Below are 19,319 nucleotides of genomic sequence, written 5' to 3'. Positions count from 1 at the left end.
CATCTATCTATCTATCCCATTGGTTCTGTTTCTCTGGAGATCCCTCACTAATACCAGAGTCTTTGCTGATGCAATTAAGTTAGATGGGCCCTAAATGCAATCCTGAGACTCTATCTATACTAATAAAAGGGTAATATGCTAATTAGACCGGGAGACCTTTCGGACATCCTTCCGGACAAAGCCATGGTGGCGGGGCTGAGGTAGAGGCGGTTAGGGGGCGATCAGGCCAGGAGGGCGGGGGGAGTTGGGGGCGAGCAGGCCAGCAGTGGGGGACAGTTGGGGGCAAGCAGGCCAGCAAGGGGAAGCAGTTTGGGGCAATCAGGTCTGCAAGGGGGGGGCAGTTGGAGGCAAGAAGGCCGATTTGGGGGGCAGTTGGGGGCAAGCAGGCTGGCAAGCAGAGTGGTTAGGGGCAATCAGGCAGGCAGGCAGGTGACTGGTTAGGAGCCAGCGGTCCCAGATTGTTAGAGGGATGTCCGACTGCCGGTTTAGGCCCGATCCCATCTTGGGCCTAAACTGGCAGTCAGACATCCCCTGAGGGGTCCCAGATGGGAGAGGGTGCAGGCCGGGCTGAGGGACACACCCCCCCCCCCCGCACAAATTTTGTGCACCGGGCCACTAGTATATACATACAAGCCTAAGCAACTGCCCGACAGTCTGACCATCCATCCGGTAGCTATGACACACAATGACCACCAGGGGGCAGACACTCTGACCAGTAGCTATGATGCACCCTGACCACCAGGGGGCAGGTGCTCAATGCAGGAGCTGCCAAGCTGTGGTGACTTGGCAGCCACAGTTCTCGGGTGACTCACCCAGAACCAGAGAGGAGGGAGCCCGATTCCAGGATGCATCACCCGAGAACCACCCTCTCGAAATCTGGGACCCCTCGGGGGATGTCGGAGAGCAGGTTTCAGCCCGATCCCCGCAGGCCAGGCCGAGGGACCCCACCGGTGCATGAATCCATGCACCAGGCCTCTAGTCCAGCGGTCACCAACCTTTCGGACCATCAGTGAGGTTGGTGACTGCTGCTCTAGTCTTTAATAAGAGACAGGCAGAGGGAGATTTAACACAAACAAAAGTGGAAAAGATGGTATGACAACAAAGCTAGAGATTGGAGTGATGCAACCACAAGCCAAGGATGCCTGGAGCCCCCAGGAGCTGGCAAAAATAAGAAAAAAATTCTCCCTGAGAAATGTACGCAGGCGCACAGCCCTGCTGACACCTTGGTTCCAGACTTCTGGCCTCCAGGCCACAAAAGAATAAATGCGGTTGTTTTAAGCCAACTGGTTTGTGGCCATTTGTTGCAGCAGCCTCAGGACATTCGTGTTCCCTTCTTTGTACATGAGAGAAAATGGCAGCTCCTCATATGTAGGCACTGGGTTGCCCCAGGAATAGGCACTGGGACAAGAGCTACAGGCTCCGTGGGTTCTGCCCAAATCTCATGCCCTGAGGTGGCCCTGGCAGCAGGACTGTCTCCAACAGCAGCCGGGAGCCGGGCCCAGTGAGGATTCACAAGGGCAGGAAGGATCCTGTCTTTATGCAGAATTTTGATATTTTGTTCCTTGGGGATTTTTTTGGATCAATTTTGATTTTTTTAAAAAAGATTGCACTAAATTATTTATCTCAATAGCTACGATTTTGGGCACCCCCTTAAATTTTGCGCTGAAGGCAAGTGCCTCACTCCTCCCAGCTCTAATGCTCCCTGGAAAACCCGAAGTCCTGCTTCCTCCTTGTTAGATGTGGAAACTCGGGCCCCAGAGAAGGTGCCAAATTGGAACTGGTCTGAGGTCATGGGGTTGGGGGGTTGGGGGGGGAGGAACCAAGTCCCAACGTGGAACCTCTGAGTTCTGAACACAGGCATTCCCCAAATATTTGTTGAGCCAAGCCCATGACAGCTGCTCAAGAGACAGCAGTGACCAGAACAGGCTGGGTCGTTGCCTTCCTGGACCTGGGAGTCCTAACAGGTGAGTCAGGCACCAACGTCAAAGTGCAGCTGATGCTAGGAAGAAAAGATAAACATGTGGGCTGTAGAGTCAGGAAAATTCCCCTGAGGAAATGAGGCTTGAGCTGCAGAATAAGATCTGAGAAGGATGCACTGGACAGAAAGCCTGGCAAACAGCGAAAACAGCATGTGCAAAGGCCCTGTGGCAGGAAGTGCAGGCATGTACAAGCAGAGGAAACAGCATGTTCCAGTGCAGGAAAGCACCAATAAGAAGGGAGCAGTGGAGGGAGAAAAGGCCATGCTAAGGGCAAGATTTTGTAGGGTGTGGGGAGGACCAAATATTTTAGTTCTGGTGCTGAGAACACTAGGAAACCCTCTCTCTGCCCCAACAGATTCCGAGAAAGTGCAGACTGGAATGCAAGAGAATTAGGTCTGGGACATAGGGCCCAGAGTCTTGAGTTTCCTCGTGAAATAGAAGCAAGCACCCCTCCCCCTTCATTGGATTGTTCCAGAATATCCCAGGGGTGTGCACCCCGGAAACCTGGATATGGAATCTGAGATGACAGGATGTTGAAGAGGACACGGTTCTCCCAGGGCCTTCCCAATAGCCACAGCCTTGGAGGGACAAAGACACTTGAGAAAGGAGTCACCAGCAAACCACAGACCAGAGATCTTAGGAAGAAGACAGATGGTTAACATATTTTTTAAAATTAAATACTGCTCAGGTCTGTGGGACGGAAGCAAGGGGAGTGGGAAGAGCTGCAAAGAATGAGATCAAGGAGCTATCAGAAGCAACTGTCAGGAGACGCTGGAGCTTCTGGGGCCCCGAGAGACGCAGGGCCTTGAGGAGAAGCGCCCGGGGCGAGGTCCCCTGCCATGCCGCCTAATGACTTATTTACCAGAGAGAAGCCTCTCCAAGGGCCCCCAGCACAGCCCAGCTTTCCATGGAGAGCCCCCCAAACCAGAGCCACTACAGGAGAACGAAGCTGTGACTCTGGGGCGACAGCGGGGAGGTGCCTGTGCAGCAGAAAAGCAGGACGTGGGGAGAGGTGCTCCATCCGGTCGGCCCTCAGAGCTCTTCTGGAAGGATTCGAGAGGTCCCTGGGCCAGTGGGGCCTGGGAGAAGCTCAGAGATCAGCCTCCGGTTCCCCGTGTCACCTGGAAACTGTGTTGTGCTTTTCACTGCCTTCCATTTGGGTTGCAAAATCGGATTCCCCCTGGGGTTCTTTTTCTTCCCACCTCCCCCCCTTTAATAATTTTCCCTTTAATAATTTATTTTTCTTTTTTCTTTGAAACGTAACAAAATGATCAATCATCAGGCTCATTTGGAAAGCTAAATGAGAAGATTGGGAAAATATTATTTATGAAGGAGATACGCAAGCAAGCCTATAGAGCTCTCCAGATGTTAGGTTGTATTTTAAAGCAACAATAACGAAAACAGAGTGGTTCAAAAGGTAACAACATCCAGTCACAAGACACGTAAGTCCTGGGGATGTAAGGAACAGTGTGACGACTGGGGTGAACACTGCCGTATGGGACATCTGAAAGCTGATCCTGAGAGTTCTCATTACAAGGGGAAAAAATCCTTCTCTTTTGCTTTCTTTATTTGCATCTATATGAAATGATGGATGTTAACGAAACTTATTGTAGTAATCACTTCGCTGTATATGTAAGTCAAGTCATTATGCTGTATACCTTAAACATATACAATGCTGTATATCAGTTACCCTACACGATCCTCTATAATAAAGAGCTAATATGCAAATGGTCGTCACGACCTCACACCCTTGCGCCCTTGGGCGGGGGCCGGGGTACCTGAGGCCGGGCTGGGGGACCTGAGGCCACGCCCTCCGCCCTGCAGGGCTTGACGGGGGTGGGGCCAGCTGGGTCTGGGTCTCGCATGATTTTCAGGCACCGCGGGTGGGTGGAGACTTAACGCTGAGTCCCGTGGCGCGCCCCAGACTCCTACCAGAGGGAGATTTTTGTATACATTTTACTAATTTTCTTTCATCTCTGACACTTTTATTATAGAGAAAGGGCAAATAGCAATATTAAAATATTTCCTCTAATTAATTCCCTTTTAATATGCACAGATTTTGCGCACTGGGCCACTAGTATCTCAATAAAGCTTGGCGGGGCGGGGGGGGGGAGAAAAGGGGACAAAAGGTGGTGCCAACACACCCACAAAAGTATAGAGCAAAAGAGTGAACCCAAGTGCCATCCTATACAACGAAAGCGTAGTATGCAATTGTCCCCTGGACCGGGAGTTCGTCCGGGAGCTGACCAGGGGAAGGGCCCGCTGGGGGATGGCAGGGAGGCCCCGGTCCGCAGCCGGCAGCCGCAAGGGACCCCACCAGTGCACGAATTTCATGCACTGGGCCTCTAGTTGTATAGACAAAACAATATATAACAAAGAAAGCTTCTCACACACCTTGTGTCTTGTAGGCAGGCCTGCTCTCTCAGGCAGCACTTCCTGCACCACGGGAAGCGTTCTCATCTGTGCTCTCCAATTACAGTGGCTCCTGCCATCCCAGTGTGGGTAAAAAATTATGAAATTTTACTTCTGCCTGATTTTAAATAATTTAAGTTTAAATCACCACATGTGGTTCATGTCTACCGCACTGGGCAGGCAATTCTAAGGCCAAACACACCTCACCTAGTTCTCTTTATTTCCCTGGAAAAGAGCTTTTAAAATGGGGCCATCCTCTCCTACATTCTGCAATCTTCTCTCCGGGAGCGGTTCAGAGTATTTTTATTTTTGTTGGTAGCTGCTCGAAGCTTCTTTGTGATTAAAGTGTGTTGGGCAAAGATACTTTCTTGGCTTTTCCCCCTTTGCTATTCTTCTTCTTTAATCCTCACTGGAGAACCTTACAGATTCTTTGGGGTTTTTAGTTGGAGTTTATAAATGTTAAGGCATTTGTTTAGAAAAAATATTTTGGTTTTTTGTGGGGTTTTTTTTTTGTCTCTTTTATTCTCTACATTTATAAGATATTTTTTAACTTATTTATTTTTTTAAACTGGTAAGGCGTTTTCAGAGTTGGGATACTTTTCAATAATTATTTTAGTTTTTAGTTTTCTTTTTTAAAAATCCTCACCCTAGGATATGTTTATTAATTTTAGAGCGAGAGAGAGAGAGAGAGAGAGAGAGATTACTGCCTCCCAAATGTGCGCCAACCGGGGAGCAAACCCACAACCTTTTGGTCCATGGGATGATTTTCCAACCCACTGAACCACCCAGACAGGGCAGTTTTGGGCACTTTTTTCAACTAAAGGATGATTATAAGAAGTAGTGTACACTGTTAGTGGGAATGCAGACTGGTGTAGCCACTGTGTAAAACAGGAGTTTCCTCAAAAATTAAAAAACGGAATTCCCTTTTGACCCAGTGATCCCACTTCTAGGAATCTATCCTTAGCCACCAGAAACACCAATCAGAAAGAATGTGTGCACCCCTGTGTTCATAGCAGCACAATGTACAATAGCTAAGACTTGGAAACAGCCTACGTGATCATCAGCAGGTGAGTGGATAAAAAAAGCTGCGGTATATCTACACAATGGAATACTACTCAGCTGTTAAAAAAGAAAGAGCTCTTACCATTTGCAACAGCACGGATGGACCTGGAGAGTATTATGGGAAGTGAAATAAGCCAGGCAGAGAAAGGTAAGTATCATAGGGCCTCACTCATATGTGGAATCTAATGAACAAAATAAACGGATGAACAAAACAGATCCAGAGACACGGAAGCATGGGACAGACTGTGGAATCTCAGAGGGAAGGCGGGGGGCGTGTGGGTGGGTGGGAAGAGATCAACCAAAGAACTTGTATGCATGTATGCATCACCCATGGTCACAGACAATAGGGTGGTGAAGGCCCTGGGTGGGGGAGTGGAGGCGGGTTAGAAGAGGTCAGTGGGGGAGGAAAAGGGGACATGTGGAATACTTTCAACAATAAAGACTTAAAATATAAATAAATAAAGTAGATGGAGTGGGAAAGCTCAAGGAAAATCCAGAGCCAATCCCAAGATCCCTTTGGACTTCAACACTCTGCTCTCTAACTTACGTGCTGCTCCCACTTGACTGTTAGTGTCTGGATCTCAGCTAGCGCTGCAGAAAAAGTGCTGCGAACGATTAGCAATGTCTGCCACAGACAGGCTATGGAGAGAGGGTGTGAGAGCAGAAGTGACGCCTGGATTTGGCTGGGAAGCAGGGCCCACATCCTGGTGCTAGAAGAGCCCTAAGGGTGACCCCATCTCTCCCAAGAGACTCACAACAAAAGCCGGCCCTAGGGATGTCTTCCGACACCGGTCCAGCTCCTCCAAGCAGAGTTCCGTGGTCATGTGGTCAGCGGCCTGTGCGTGCTGTATCCCCCACCTCAGATCGACGACCTGGAGGTGACGAGAGTGGGTGGGTCAGGGACTCGGCAGGCTGGGTGACTTTTCAGTTACCTTTGGCAAAGGCATAAAGTTTCTTTCAATAATTTTTGACAGAAAGGGGGGGTGTCTGGATGAAAAGAACTTGACTGAATTCCCAGAGTAATCGCGAGAAAAGTATCAGGCAGATGCAGGTTGGGGGCATCCTCCCCGAGACTGCCAAGGTCATGAGCAACACGGGAAGGCCAAGGAGTCATCCCAAACTGGAGGAGACTGGGGAGACCTGACAACTAAATGCACCTGGGGTTCCCTGGGTGGGATCTGGGGCTCGGGACCAGAGAGGACGGGTGACATCCGGGTAACATCAGGAGGCTGGTTAATAACAATGAGCCAGCGTCCACTTCTTCGTTGTACAAATGCACCTGATAATGTGACATGTTCACATTCAGGGAAAAACTGGGTGCAAGAAATATGGGAACTCTGTATCATAGACAAGCTTCCTGTAAATCTCAATTCCAAAATACAAGTTTACTTAAAAACATTAAAAAAAAAAAAGTAAGACCCTGAGCATTTTCAAACTGTTTCTTTTAAAGCAAGGACGTGTCCACACTTGTTCGCAGAGCCTTCTCTGCGAAGGAGGGTGTTTCGTTTGGCCAAAATCAGATGCCACCAAGTCGCCTTGGCAACCGCACGCTTGCGGGTCATTTTTGCCTGCTAGCCAGAGGAAGGCCTCCGGCAGAAGGAAGGGCTCCATTCAAGGAGCGAGGCTGACGCCGTGAAAGGCTGGGATGAGGAAGCGGGGAGGATGGGACGCAGAATAGTCCCTACCTCCTTAAATTATTTAGCCCCGAGGGAATAAATATTCCTAATGAACTACAGCACAGGGTGAAAGGACCACAGTACTGACTGTGACTGGAGGAAGGAAGGGAGAAAGAAAAAGCATCAGCCATCAGCCTTGGGGAGAACCTTCCCCCTCTGGGCCACTGTCCCCCGTCTCTGATTGAGGATGTCCGCAGTGCGTGTTGCATAGCTAGCACCCATGTAGACATTAAGGGATGCACATTGGCGTTTCATCAGTTCTCAGCGTGTAGGTTTTCCTTTCCAGAGCCTCTGCCATGGAGCTGTGTCTCGTGCTCAATGGCAGGCAGTGAATTTCCGGCACTGCTTCTTTCTTACTAATGTATCAATGAGCCCTGGCTGGCTTGGCTCAGTGGGTAGAGCATCAGCCTGTGGACTGAAGGGTTCCGAGTTTGATTCCCGTCAAGGGCACGTGCCTGGATTGTGGGCTCGGTCCCCAGTAGGGGGGCGTGCAGGAGGCAGCCGATTGATGATTCTCTCTCATCATTGATGTTTCCATCTCTTTCTCCCTCTCCCTTCCTCTCTGAAATCAATATATATATATATATATATATATATATATATATATATATGACAGTTCATCTTATAATCCAGGGACTGAGGTGCTGAATTGCTGTCATAAATGGCAAGGAGGCAGCGCCCATTAGAGCGGAGACCCCAAAGATGGTTTGTCGGTTTCCACATCAAACAAGCAGGCAGTGACACCCCTTTCCTCCCCCCACCCCCGCAGGTTGGTGTGAGCTGTGGGAGACTCTGTTTGGGGCCAGTAGCGACCGTGTCCAGCACTCCGGAAAAAGGCACATCCCACTCAACATCCACCCTGCATATTCCACAGCCCTCAAGCCGCCCAGTGCGAATAGGGCCAGGAGGGCAGGGAAAACAACACACAAATGACACGTCCGAGGAGCGGGGTCTCATGGCTTCCGCTCCGAGCACTGTCACCCCGCCTGTGCCAACCGCAGTGCCCACAGCACAGCCATCATCCTTCCACCTGCCTTTTCAAAAGACTTTCATCTCCCTGGCCCGTTGCCAGAACCAGCGACAGAATTTTCAGGGTCTGCTGCAAAAAGAAATTGTGAGTCTCTTGTTCAAAAATCATGATGACTTTCAAGACGCAACAGGAAAGCATTCAACGGAGCACAGAGCCCCGCTGGGACTGCCCAGGTGGCACACCCTTGCTGCCTCTTTCCAGGCAGAGGAAACGGAGGCAGGCGGCGTGGGCAGGTGATGATTACCTCAAACATCAGGCCGTGCTTTTGGCAGAAGGTCTGCACTTCGGGGTACGCGGTCGTCTGCAGAGCTTCTCTCTCCGCATCCATATCTGCAGGGAACGACATGGAAGGTGTTCGATGGAAGACCCCAGAACTCTCCCCTGGTCCATGGCTCTGATTTTAGCTTCATTCCCTCCCACCCAGGCTGAGGCCCTTGAGGGGAAATCAAAAGATACAAATACATGAGGTAGACCTAAGAAGACAAACCTCCTGGACTGCCCGGGACTTCCCAGGTATTAGCACGAAAAATCCCACATCCCAGGAAGCCCTTCGCTCCCAGCTAACCAGGGTGGGTAGTTGCCCTGGGTTAGGGCTGCCAGATAAAATTCAGGATGCTCATTAGAATTTGCATTTCAGATAAACAATGCATAACTTGGTAGCATAACTATAGCCCATTCCACACACCATTTGGGTAAATTTGCATTTCTAATAAACCCTGTTCAACTCCCACTTCAGCTAAGCAACAAATAACCTGTCCCTGTAAGTGTGTCCTGTTCCAGGCAATATGTGGATACCTTTGCATAGCTAATAACCCAGTTCAATTTGCATGTGAAATAAACAACAAATCATCTGTTACCATAAGGGATAGACTTATAGAAAACGATTATTCATTGTTTATCTGAGATGAAATTTAATTGAATACCCTGGTTTTGTTGTTGCTTGTTTATTTGTTTGTTTTTGCTAAATCTGGCAGCTCTACCCAGCGTAAACCTGGATCCTAAGACCTTCTCCACCCTGACTTCACCGTGTGGCCTGATGCCAAGTGTCAGGCTAGCCTCAGTTTCCCCCTCCGCTCTTCAGGGCTGCAAGCTCCCAAAGTAGAAAAACCTCTTCTGGTCGCAGCCATTACTGATTTTTCAGCACTCACCCCGGGTACTCAATGAATGCTGGTAGAACCACCGAGTCTACAAGTAAAAGTACCCAGTGCAACATAGGTTTTGAAGAAGCATTTGTCTTTTCCACAGGGCCAGGAGGAGGTCACATTAGTGTCTTTAAAAGGCCTCCCAGCTCTAGCCGGTTTGGCTCAGTGGATAGAGCCTGCGGGCCAAAGGGTCCTGGGTTCGATTCCGGTCAAGGGCATGTACCTTGGTTGCAGGCACCTCCCTGGCCCAGGACCCTGGTTGGCGTGTATGCAAGAGGCAACCAATCAATGTGGTTCTCTCACATCGATGTTTCTCTCTGTTTTCCCTCTCTCTTCCACTCTCTCTAAAACAGTGGTTCTCAACCTTCCTAATGCCGCGACCCTTTCATACAGTTCCTCATGTTGTGGTGACCCCCAACCATAAAATTATTTTCGTTGCTACTTCATAACTGTAATTTTCCTACTGTTATGAATCGTCATGTAAATATCTGATATGCAGGATGTATTTTCATTGTTACAAATTGAACATAATTAAAGCGTAGTTATTAATCACAAAAACAATATGTAATTATATATGTGTTTTCCGATGGTCTTAGGCGACCCCTGTGAAAGGGTCGTTCGACCTCCAAAGGGGTCGCGACCCACAGGTTGAGAACCGCTGCTCTAAAAGATCAATGGAAAAATATCCTCCTGTGAGGATTAACAAAAACTAACAAACTAACTAACTAACCAAATAAATAAATAAATAAAATAAAAGGCTTCTCAAAGCCACTGGTACAAAGAAACTGCCCAGATCCTGCCACAGGAGCTGACCTCAATTCCAATCTGTGGCACCCCCTCCCCTTCCCATGCCTGTTTCATAAATCCCACAGGTTATTTACATTTGTCCATAAAATATCAACTGGGAAGTTTCTTTAGACCTAGACACGGCTTAGGTCAAGGGCACAACAGTAAATGAGACCCATATAAATGATGCCGTGTGCCACAGCTGGCCCCCACTGGCTTGGGAGAGCGGATGGCTAAATCCCCAGCAATTAGTCTGTGAGCCAGTTGTTGGCACAGCCATTATGAAAAATTAAATGATCTGACCGTGCAATGGAATACATTATAGCAAAGGCTATAAGAGATCACAAGGACTCAGAAGTCACCACTTCCGATCCTCTGACCACATTTGGCTGCGAGCTCGGCTCGTGAGTTTGTTTGCGGCTATTGCCTTTGTAACAGGAAAATAGAGGATGGGGGCCACTGCCCAGTTCTTCCCCGCTCCGTGGTTCTGCAGTCACACTGGCAGCTTTGAGACTGACCGTGGCGGAGGACTTACACCACAGAAATTGCAGACAGTGCAAATCAGATGCTTTATGCGGTTGTTGTTGTTTTACTTTAAAATTTTTGAAGAACAGGTTATTAAACTTTTGCCAGAACACCTCTCTCTGCAGTTTTTGCCCTGGTGGAACTCATAGCCTAGTGGGGGAAGCCAGGCATTAAACAAACACATAAATTAAATAACTATAGCTTTGGGGGCCCAGGGCTTCATGGGTTCCAGGATCTGCTGGGAGCCAGTGTGACTACAACGCACGGGTGAGGAGAGGATCCTATGAGATACGGTTGGGGAGGTGAGCAGTGGTGTCACCCAGGGCCGAGGGAAGACCCTGGCACTCAGCCTAGTGCATCGTGCATCCACCACAAATGTAAGTTGCGATATCGGTTGCCACTCATAGCAACTCTATGAAGTCAGGCTCTCAGCCTGGATAATCAAAGCAGAAACAGAGGGTCTGGGATGCTCCCCTTTCCCGGTTCCCACATGGGTCACTGGCAGGGCTGCATTCACATCCGGGTCTCTTAGGGGACACTGTGAGCCATGCCCATTGCCTGGCACCCCCACGAGTGCCCCTGGCTTCTAAAACCCAAGGCCTGCCCTGCCCCTTACCTGAGACCGTGGAGCTGATGAAGATGGCCACACTGTTGGATGGAGGCTCTGGGAGGGGGCCTGCCTGACCCTGGAGAAGCCGCCGGCGGGTGCCTGGGCTGAGGGGGCCTGAGTTCATGCTGTCCACCCACCTGGACGATCTTTCCCCGGGACGGGGACAGGATCTCAGACACCTCACACCAGTGGCCGAGTGGCCTTCCTGGGAGGCCAGCCAGGCAGGGCCATCGGGAGTGGGGTGTGTCTCTCTCACCCTCCAAGGCCCCCTCAGTGACCTGCAGCCCTGTCCCCTGCTCCCCGCTGCTCTGCTTGGTCTGCTAACGCTAATGGCTGGACATTGGATTGTGACCTCTCAGCCAAGGTCCCTGGATGTCGGCTCCTCCAGGCACCAGAGCCTTTTGCCCCTCAACCAACCGGCTTCTCGCCCTAAGAGCTCAGCAGTCGCCACAGCAACTGTGGTTTCTTGGCACTGGGGCCCAGGGACCAGCCAGCCTCTCGAACACCTGGGTCCCCCGGGGCTCCATGAAAGTTGAGCTTGGGCCCAGATGTGCAGAGGGAGGCTGTAGGATGCTGGGAGCTGTGCCAGCCCTGGCAGGGCAAGCCCAAAGGATGAACACTCAGAGGGACTCCCCACCCACCCGGCCCTGCACTCACCATTCCCCCCAACAAACGTCCAAGCACCTCGTGTACTATTTAAACCAGCAGTTCTCAACCGGGGACCATTCTTCTCCCCAGGAGACACTGGCAATGCCTGCAGACACTTTGGTTGTCATGACCGGGGAGGGGAGCTATTGGCATCTAGTGGGCGGAGCCCAGTGATGTTGCTGTGCCTCCTGCAGGGCACAGGGCACAGACAGCACCACCGCAGAGAATCCTCTGTCCCCTAATGTGAGCAGTGCGAGGTGGGAGGGCTGGGGGGAGGAATGAGAAAGCAGCTTTAAATAAACTCATCAGATTTCCTTGCCTGCAGGAGGCCTGGGGCTGAGGTCAGCTGTCTTTAATAAGAAGTAAGATTAGCCCTAGCTGGTTTGTCTCAGTGGATAGAGCATCAGCCTGTGGACTGAAGGGTCCAGGGTTCAATTCTAGTCAAGGACACATGCCCGGGTTGCGGGCTCAATCCCTAATAGAGAGTGTGCAGGAAAAACATCATTGATGTTTCTCTCTTTCTCTCTCCCTCTCCCTTCCTCTCTGAAATAAATAAAAAATATATTTAGTAAAAAAGAAGAAAGGGCCGAAACCGGTTTGGCTCAGTGGATAGAGTGTCAGCCTGCGGACTGAAAGGTCCCAGGTTCAATTCTGGTCAAGGGCATGTACCTGGGTTGCGGGCACATCCCCAGTAGGAGATGTGCAGGAGGCAGCTGATCAATGTTTCTCTCTCATTGATGTTTCTAACTCTCTCTCTCCCTTCCTCTCTGTAAAAAATCAATAAAATATATTTTTAAAAAAAGAAGAAGAAGAAAGGAAATTAGCAAGTCTCCTGGGGCAGTTAGGACCCTGCCCACATCAAACTGATGAGCTCTTAGAAATAAGCAGAAAATTCCACTCCCAGCAACATGGATAGACCCTGAGGGCATTGTGCTAAGTGAAATAAGTCAGACAGAGAAAGACAAATAACTGTGTGATCTCGCTTACATGTAAACGCTAAAAGGGCCGAACTCAGAGACACAGAGTGTAGGGGAGGTGAAGGAAATGGACAGATGTTGGTCGAAGGTTACAAATTTCCAATTATGAGATGAATAAGTTCTATAAAAAAATAAATAAATAAAAAAACACACACACACAAAAAAAGATGAATAAGTTCTGGAGATCTGACGCACAGGATGGCGATCATGATATACTTGAAACTTGCTAAGAAAGTAGATCTTAAATCTCGCCACAAAAAAAAAAAAGAAATAGTAACTATGTGATAAAGGCGTTAGATAACCTACGCTGGTAATCATTTTGTGACATATAAGTGCATCAAGTCCACACGCCGTACACTGCAAACTTAAACATTATATGTTGATTACATCACAATGAATCGAGGAAAAAAATAATAAAAAACACAGGCCTTATGGCCAGGAAGAGACCTTCTCACGATCAGACCTTATTGAAAATGCCCTGATGATCTAAGTCCTGCCCACTCGCCTGTCAACATTAATAAACCGCAGACAGAAGGGAGCTGTACCTCGACGTCCATGGGCCCGGCGGGAATGCCGTCTCCTCCACCGCCTTCCTGGAGGATTCAAGCAAGTGGCCTCTCTCCCAGGACATCAGCCGCATGGTCTGTGGAACGGGAGTGAGGGCCACTCGGGGGCGGGCGAGGTGAGGGCAGTGAGGCGCCCCCTCCGGCCAGCACAGGAGGAACACGATGTGCCTGGAAATCAAGATGAATGCCAAATGCCCGTGATCAACAGGCTGTGCACGGGCCCTTGGGAGACGGTATGTCAAGTCCCCACTTTACCTGCGGGCACTCAAGAAACAGGAGCATCAGTTCAACCGAGTAGTTTGAGCTTTTTCATACCTCTTCCTTCTCTGCCTCAACTTCCCTTCCCTGCCTGGTCCATTCAGGAAAGACCCTGCTGTTCTGGGCCCCCAAGTCCACCCTGGGTTTCAGGGATTCACTAAAAGGACTCACAGGATTCAGAAAAAGCTGTTTTACTCATAATCATGGTTTGTTGCAGTGAAAGGATACAGATTAAGAGAGAGTTTCAAGGCCTGGGTCAGAAGGGAAACTTACTTTTTATTATACAGATGCTCCTGGACTCAACGGTGGGGTTAAATCCCAATAAACCCATTATAAGTGGAAAATATTTTAAGTCAAAAGTGCACTTAACGCCACACTGTAGAGTATCTGTTGTCCACCCTCATGACCACATGGCTGACTGGGAGCTGGGCTCCCGGCCACCGCCCAGCACCATCAGAGAGTGTCGCCCCACATTTCGTTTTCCCAGGAAAAGATCAACATTCAGAATTCGAAGCAGGATGTCTACTGAATGCATATCACTTCCCCACCATCGCAAAGCCAACAATTTCTAAGTCAAACCATCGCAAGTCAGGGACCATCTGCACAAGTTTTTACACAACTTAATGTTGGCCATTTAGAATATCTTGTTTTCATTTAAATGTTAGTAAATAACAGAAAGAATGCGTTCTTGGTCGTCTTTCAGGGCTCCAAAATGCCTCTTCTAAATAAGACAGCTTCACCTGTCTCTGTGATGTCCCCTTTCTTTTTGTGAATGTATGTTTTTTTATTATTATTTGGGTTTTGGGGGGTTTTTTTGTCGCCTTTCTTTTGTAAATGTCTCATTGCTAAAACAAAGTGAGCTGAAAGGAGACCTTACGTGTAAGATTCCGCCAACACTGGTTTCGTGAAAAGATGAGCAGGCAGCTCCTGCCTGGCTCTGGGTGGGGATGAGGGCCTCTTGGAGGAAGCCGCGCACACGCTCAAGGGTACAGAGTGAAATGAGCCGAGGGAAGAGGCGTGTGGGCGGCCTCCGGGGAGGACCGAGCGTGAGCTTCTAATTGTCCCCTCCCAGTGGAGTCGTGTGGACAGGGTTTAATTCTCGTAGCGACGAGTGTGACACCATGCACGGTGAACTGCAAACGGGGGAGCTCACCCAAGCCTCGGTGTCCCGGGTGTTTACTGGGTGTTGGTCATACAGACATGGCGGACCTCGGTCTTCAGCCCCTCCAGAGTCTCTCTCTCTCTCTCTCTCTCTCTCTCTCTCCCCCCCTTCTTTTCTCTAAAATCAATAAAAACATAACCTACAGTAAGATTAAAAAACAGCTGAAACCGGTTTGGCTCAGTGGATAGAGCGTCGGCCTGCGGACTGAAGGGTCCCGGGTTCGATTCCGGTCAAGGGCATGTACCTAGGTTGCGGGCACATCCCTAGTAGGAGATGTGCAGGAGGCAGCTGATCGATGTTTCTAACTCTCTATCTCTCTCCCTTCCTCTCTGTAAAAAATCAATAAAATATATTTAAAAAAAAAAAAAGATTAAAAAACAACAACTATCTCCAGACATTCCTAATGTTACGAGGCTCACTGTAATAACGCCTGGTTAAGATCCCTTGGCCTAACAGCTGATTTGTTTTAACCTCAGGGCCTTTGCACGTGCCATGAACACCCCATTCTTCATCCTTTCATGCCTTTCACATTTCAGCTTAAATGCCACCTCCTGAGAGGCCCTCCCTTACCCTCCCGTTACTCAACGACCTCCCAAGTCGCTCTGACGCCATCACCCTATTTTAATCCTCTGCATGGTACTCACCACCAGCTGGTGTTTCTTCTTTGCTTGTTTGCTGGTCGTCTCTCCTGAGAGAATGTGACTTCCGCAAGTGAAGGGCCTTGTCAGTCAAGATTGGCGTGCCTGGACATAGTAGGTGCTCAGTAAATAATGTTCACATCAGCGGGCTCATCCACAACTCCCCGTCTTTCTCAGCTCCCGTCTGCCCCCGCAGACAACGAAGCAGGACTGGCCTTTCTGGGTAGGACTTGCCACGACTGCCTTCTGGGTTCCCTCGGGGGCTCCCACCTCCCTCTCACTCCTGCTGGTGGTGGAAGGGCCAATTTGCAATCCTCCAGGGAAGGAGGTTGGAAAAGAAAGTTTTTGGGGCTCAGCACTGATTGGAAGGCAAGCCCCTGGCAATCCTAGTCACTTTTGTCTTAGGTATTTCACAGGTCTCTCGCTGCCAATTCCCCCAGCAACTGGGATAATGAAAGAAATTATGTGGTTCTCAGGCCCTGGCTTAGCTGGGCACTGAGCCAGGCTTGGCAGTTAACTGTTGTGTGCCAGGCGAATACAGCCAACACAGCAGATGCTTTTGTTGAGGGTCCATGAGGTGTCAGCCGGTTGGCCTTTGGCATCGGCAGTCCACAGACAATCCGAGAGGCAGACATTGTGGTCCTGTACCACGGACGAAGAAATGAGGTCCAGAGAGAGAGACCCCTTGTGTGGGCCACTCTGAACTCGAGGCTTCTCAGCAACCTCCTGGGTTGGTCAGAGAATGAAATGCACATGTATAGCGAGCCGAGCGCTACTCTTGGGTCATGCAAAAGGCCCAGAAAATGTTGGCCATGATTAACGACTATTATTACCAGACTCACTCAACCAGTGGCAGAGTCCGGGACCAACGCCTCCGGTGTCCACGTTCCAGCAAGTGTTAATAAACTCTAAGTGTCTAGAGCAGGGCTGCCCATCCTTGGCACTGCTGACATTTGGGGCCGGTTCATCCTCTGGGGTGGGGCCGTCCTGTGCCCAGTGGGGTGTTGAGCAGTGCCCCTGGCCTTCTCCTCCACTAGATGCCACCACTCCCAACATTGCTCCCTGTTCCCTGGGGGGCAGAGTCCCCACCTCCATCCCCTGGATGACAACCACTGCTCTGTCATGTTATATATTCATGTTACTATAATCGTGTTGCTACATGTTGGGTAACTTTTTAAGTTCAGGTGCAGCTATACATACTCTCCAATACTGCCATGACCTGGGAACTTCAGTTTGCTATCCTGGCTTACTCGTGATGGAAATCAGCTTCAGAGAAATTCAATAATTTTCCCAGGCTGAATGAGAGTCCAACCTATTTGTCGGCCATCTTGGCATCTATGGGTGTTAAAGAATTCTATGCAAAGCTTTTAAAGTGTGATAATGGTATTGTTAGGCTATAAAAGAATCTTTATCTTTTGGAGGCACATAACAAAAATATTTATACAATAATAAGGTATATAGAACGAATGTGATTTGCTTAGAAATAATCCCAGGTGGCAAGGAGCATGGGGTGAGGTTGGCCAGGGGGTGATGGCGATCAGGGCTGGGACTAGGGGGCTTCTTATATGATTCTGCCTACTTTTGTGTATGAAATTCTCCATAGTCAAAGTGTAGAATATTCTTCCATCTGTGTTCTTAGGGAATGGTCATGATTATTTTGTGCTGAGTAGGTGCAGAGCCCAGGGGATTTCCATGCCTCTGCCACCCACAGATGCCCAAAGTTACCATCCCCACCTTACAGAGGAGAAATCCAGGCTAGGCGATGTTAATAAACGGAATCACAGTCTCAGCCTCCGAGGTGCCAGCGCGTAGCATGAGCAGGGTAGCAGCGCCCCCTGGGGGCCAGCACAGGAACTGTCACGTGAATGGGCAGAAGCTGCTGTAACCCCAGAAGGAGGTAGGAGGGAGAGGCACCTGAGACACTGTCCTGGAACACAACATTGGTGGGGGAGGGAGGGACGCCCCCCCCCCCCCCAAACCCCAGCAATAAAGATAAATAATCTCTTTTCAATTTTTAAATTGTGGTAAAAGGATACGTATTTTAATGCACTTTTTAAAAAATTCAAATCAATGAAGAAAAAATTCACAATAAATGAGATGTCACGATTTTAAATACAGCGAGGCAAGTGAGGGAATATGGAAACCAGGGCTGGAACCTGTTTTTATTTTTATTTTGCTCATCGTGGATTGTTTGGCATTGATTGGATTTTTTAAAATATTACTTTAAAATACTGTTTATCTGCGAATTAAAACCACAATGAGATACTACCACCTCATGCCCACTAGGATGGCTAGAGTAAAAAAAGTGGAAAATAACAAGTGGTGAGGATGTGGAGGAATTGGAACCCTGAACCCTGCTGCTAGAAATGTAAAATGCGACCGTCACTGTGGAAAACAGTCTGTCAGGTCCTTAAAAAGTCAAACACATGCCCGGCCAGTGTGGCTCAGTAGTTGAGCAACGACCCATGACCAGGACGTCACAGTACGATTCCAGTCAGGGCACATGCCCAGGTTTTGAGCTCCATCCCCACCCATTAGGGGGCATGCTGGAGGCCGCCAGTCAAAGATTCTCTCTCATCATTGATATTTCTATTCCTCTCTCCCTCTCCCTTCCTCTCTCTGAACTCAATGAAAACATTAAAGAAAAAAACATCATGCTGAGTGAGAGAAGCCAGATGCAAAAGGCCACATGATGTATGATTCCATCAATATGAAATGTCCAGTAAAGGCAAATCGATCACGACAAAAAGTGGATCCATGGTTGCCAGTGGCTGGGGGAAGGAGTTTGGGGAGTGACTTTAATGCGGATAGGGTCTCCTTTGGGGGTGACGAAATGTTCTGGAACTAGCTAATAGCGGTAGTTGCACAACAGTGTCAATGTACTAAGTGCCACTGTGTTACACACTGAAAATGAATTAATTTTATGCTATGTGAATTTAACCTCAATTCTTAAAAAATGTATTTAAATAGGAAAAAATTAGCTTGATCACTAGTTGTTTTTGGCACCCCTCCCCCCAAATGTCTTGCCGGAGGTGAGTGCCTCTCCCCAGTCCAGGCCCCGATCCCACCTCCCCCTGGGTGTTGCCTCTATGATCATTCACAGTTTGCAGGCGGGGACACCAGGCCCATTGTTGTCTGTATTTTGAATTAACCACTTTAGTGTGGGTTAACTGAAGCCTCGTGCCAGCCCTTGTTGGTGACCACATTTAGCCGCCTGTGTCCCATGTCAGTCTGTGCCCCATCCTGGACATCTCTGGTCCGTTTCCTCTTCCAATGCCTCGCACTGAACCGACCCTGGCAGGGTCCAGAGGACGGTCCTTTGGAAATCAACAGTTGGCCTCATTTTTGCCCGTGGTTCCTAAGGTTTTGGGGTCACAGACCACACGTTAACCTCCACAATAAAAGCTTTGGACCCTTTCCTGGAAAATGGCACGTGCACACAATATGCCTCTAATTCCTGTCCTTGGATTCGAACGGGGCCATTGAAGTCCAGGTTAAGACGCTCCAAATCAGACAAATACTTTGGGATTCAACCCTCTAAGGAACAACTGACAGCATAATTTGTATGTCTTTTTCCCCTCATTCATTTTATCATGTTATTTTATAATTTACATACAATAAAACTGACTTCAGTGTGGGTTTTAGCTGAGTTTTTGGGCATCCACAGATTCATATAACCACCACCACCACATTTAGCTCTATCCTCCCAAAAGGCTCCGTCACGCTGCCTCCTTCATACTCACACCCCTCTCCACCCCCTGGCAACCACCGATGTGTTCTCCGTCACGAAAGATCTGTGTATTGGGGAAAGTCCATGTATGGCATCCTACAGCGTGCAACCTTCTGAG

The 19,319-nt window shown here is 49.1% G+C and overlaps 1 protein-coding gene across 2 annotated transcripts in view; it reads right to left on the bottom strand.

Moving 5' to 3' along the window:
* NWD1 (NACHT and WD repeat domain containing 1) overlaps nt 1–15,746 on the bottom strand; it is a 72,204-nt gene extending 56,458 nt beyond the window's left edge. For both annotated transcript variants that reach the window (XM_070416331.1, XM_070416332.1), the window contains exons 1-4: nt 15,478–15,746; nt 13,393–13,581; nt 8,404–8,489; nt 6,209–6,325 (exon numbers count right to left, since the gene is read on the bottom strand). In XM_070416331.1, coding sequence (XP_070272432.1) covers nt 6,209–6,325; nt 8,404–8,487 — 201 coding nt within the window. In that variant the 5' untranslated portion in view covers nt 8,488–8,489; nt 13,393–13,581; nt 15,478–15,746. The remainder of the gene's footprint in view (nt 1–6,208; nt 6,326–8,403; nt 8,490–13,392; nt 13,582–15,477) is intronic.
* Between the last annotated feature and the right edge of the window lie 3,573 nt (nt 15,747–19,319).

The sequence above is a fragment of the Myotis yumanensis genome, unplaced genomic scaffold, assembly GCF_028538775.1.
Source record: "Myotis yumanensis isolate MYYU_CA2020_CCGP unplaced genomic scaffold, mMyoYum1.0.hap1 SCAF_5, whole genome shotgun sequence".
NCBI lineage: Eukaryota > Metazoa > Chordata > Mammalia > Chiroptera > Vespertilionidae > Myotis > Myotis yumanensis.
Note: the sequence above shows the minus strand (reverse complement) of the source record. Positions and strands in the feature narration are given on the sequence as shown.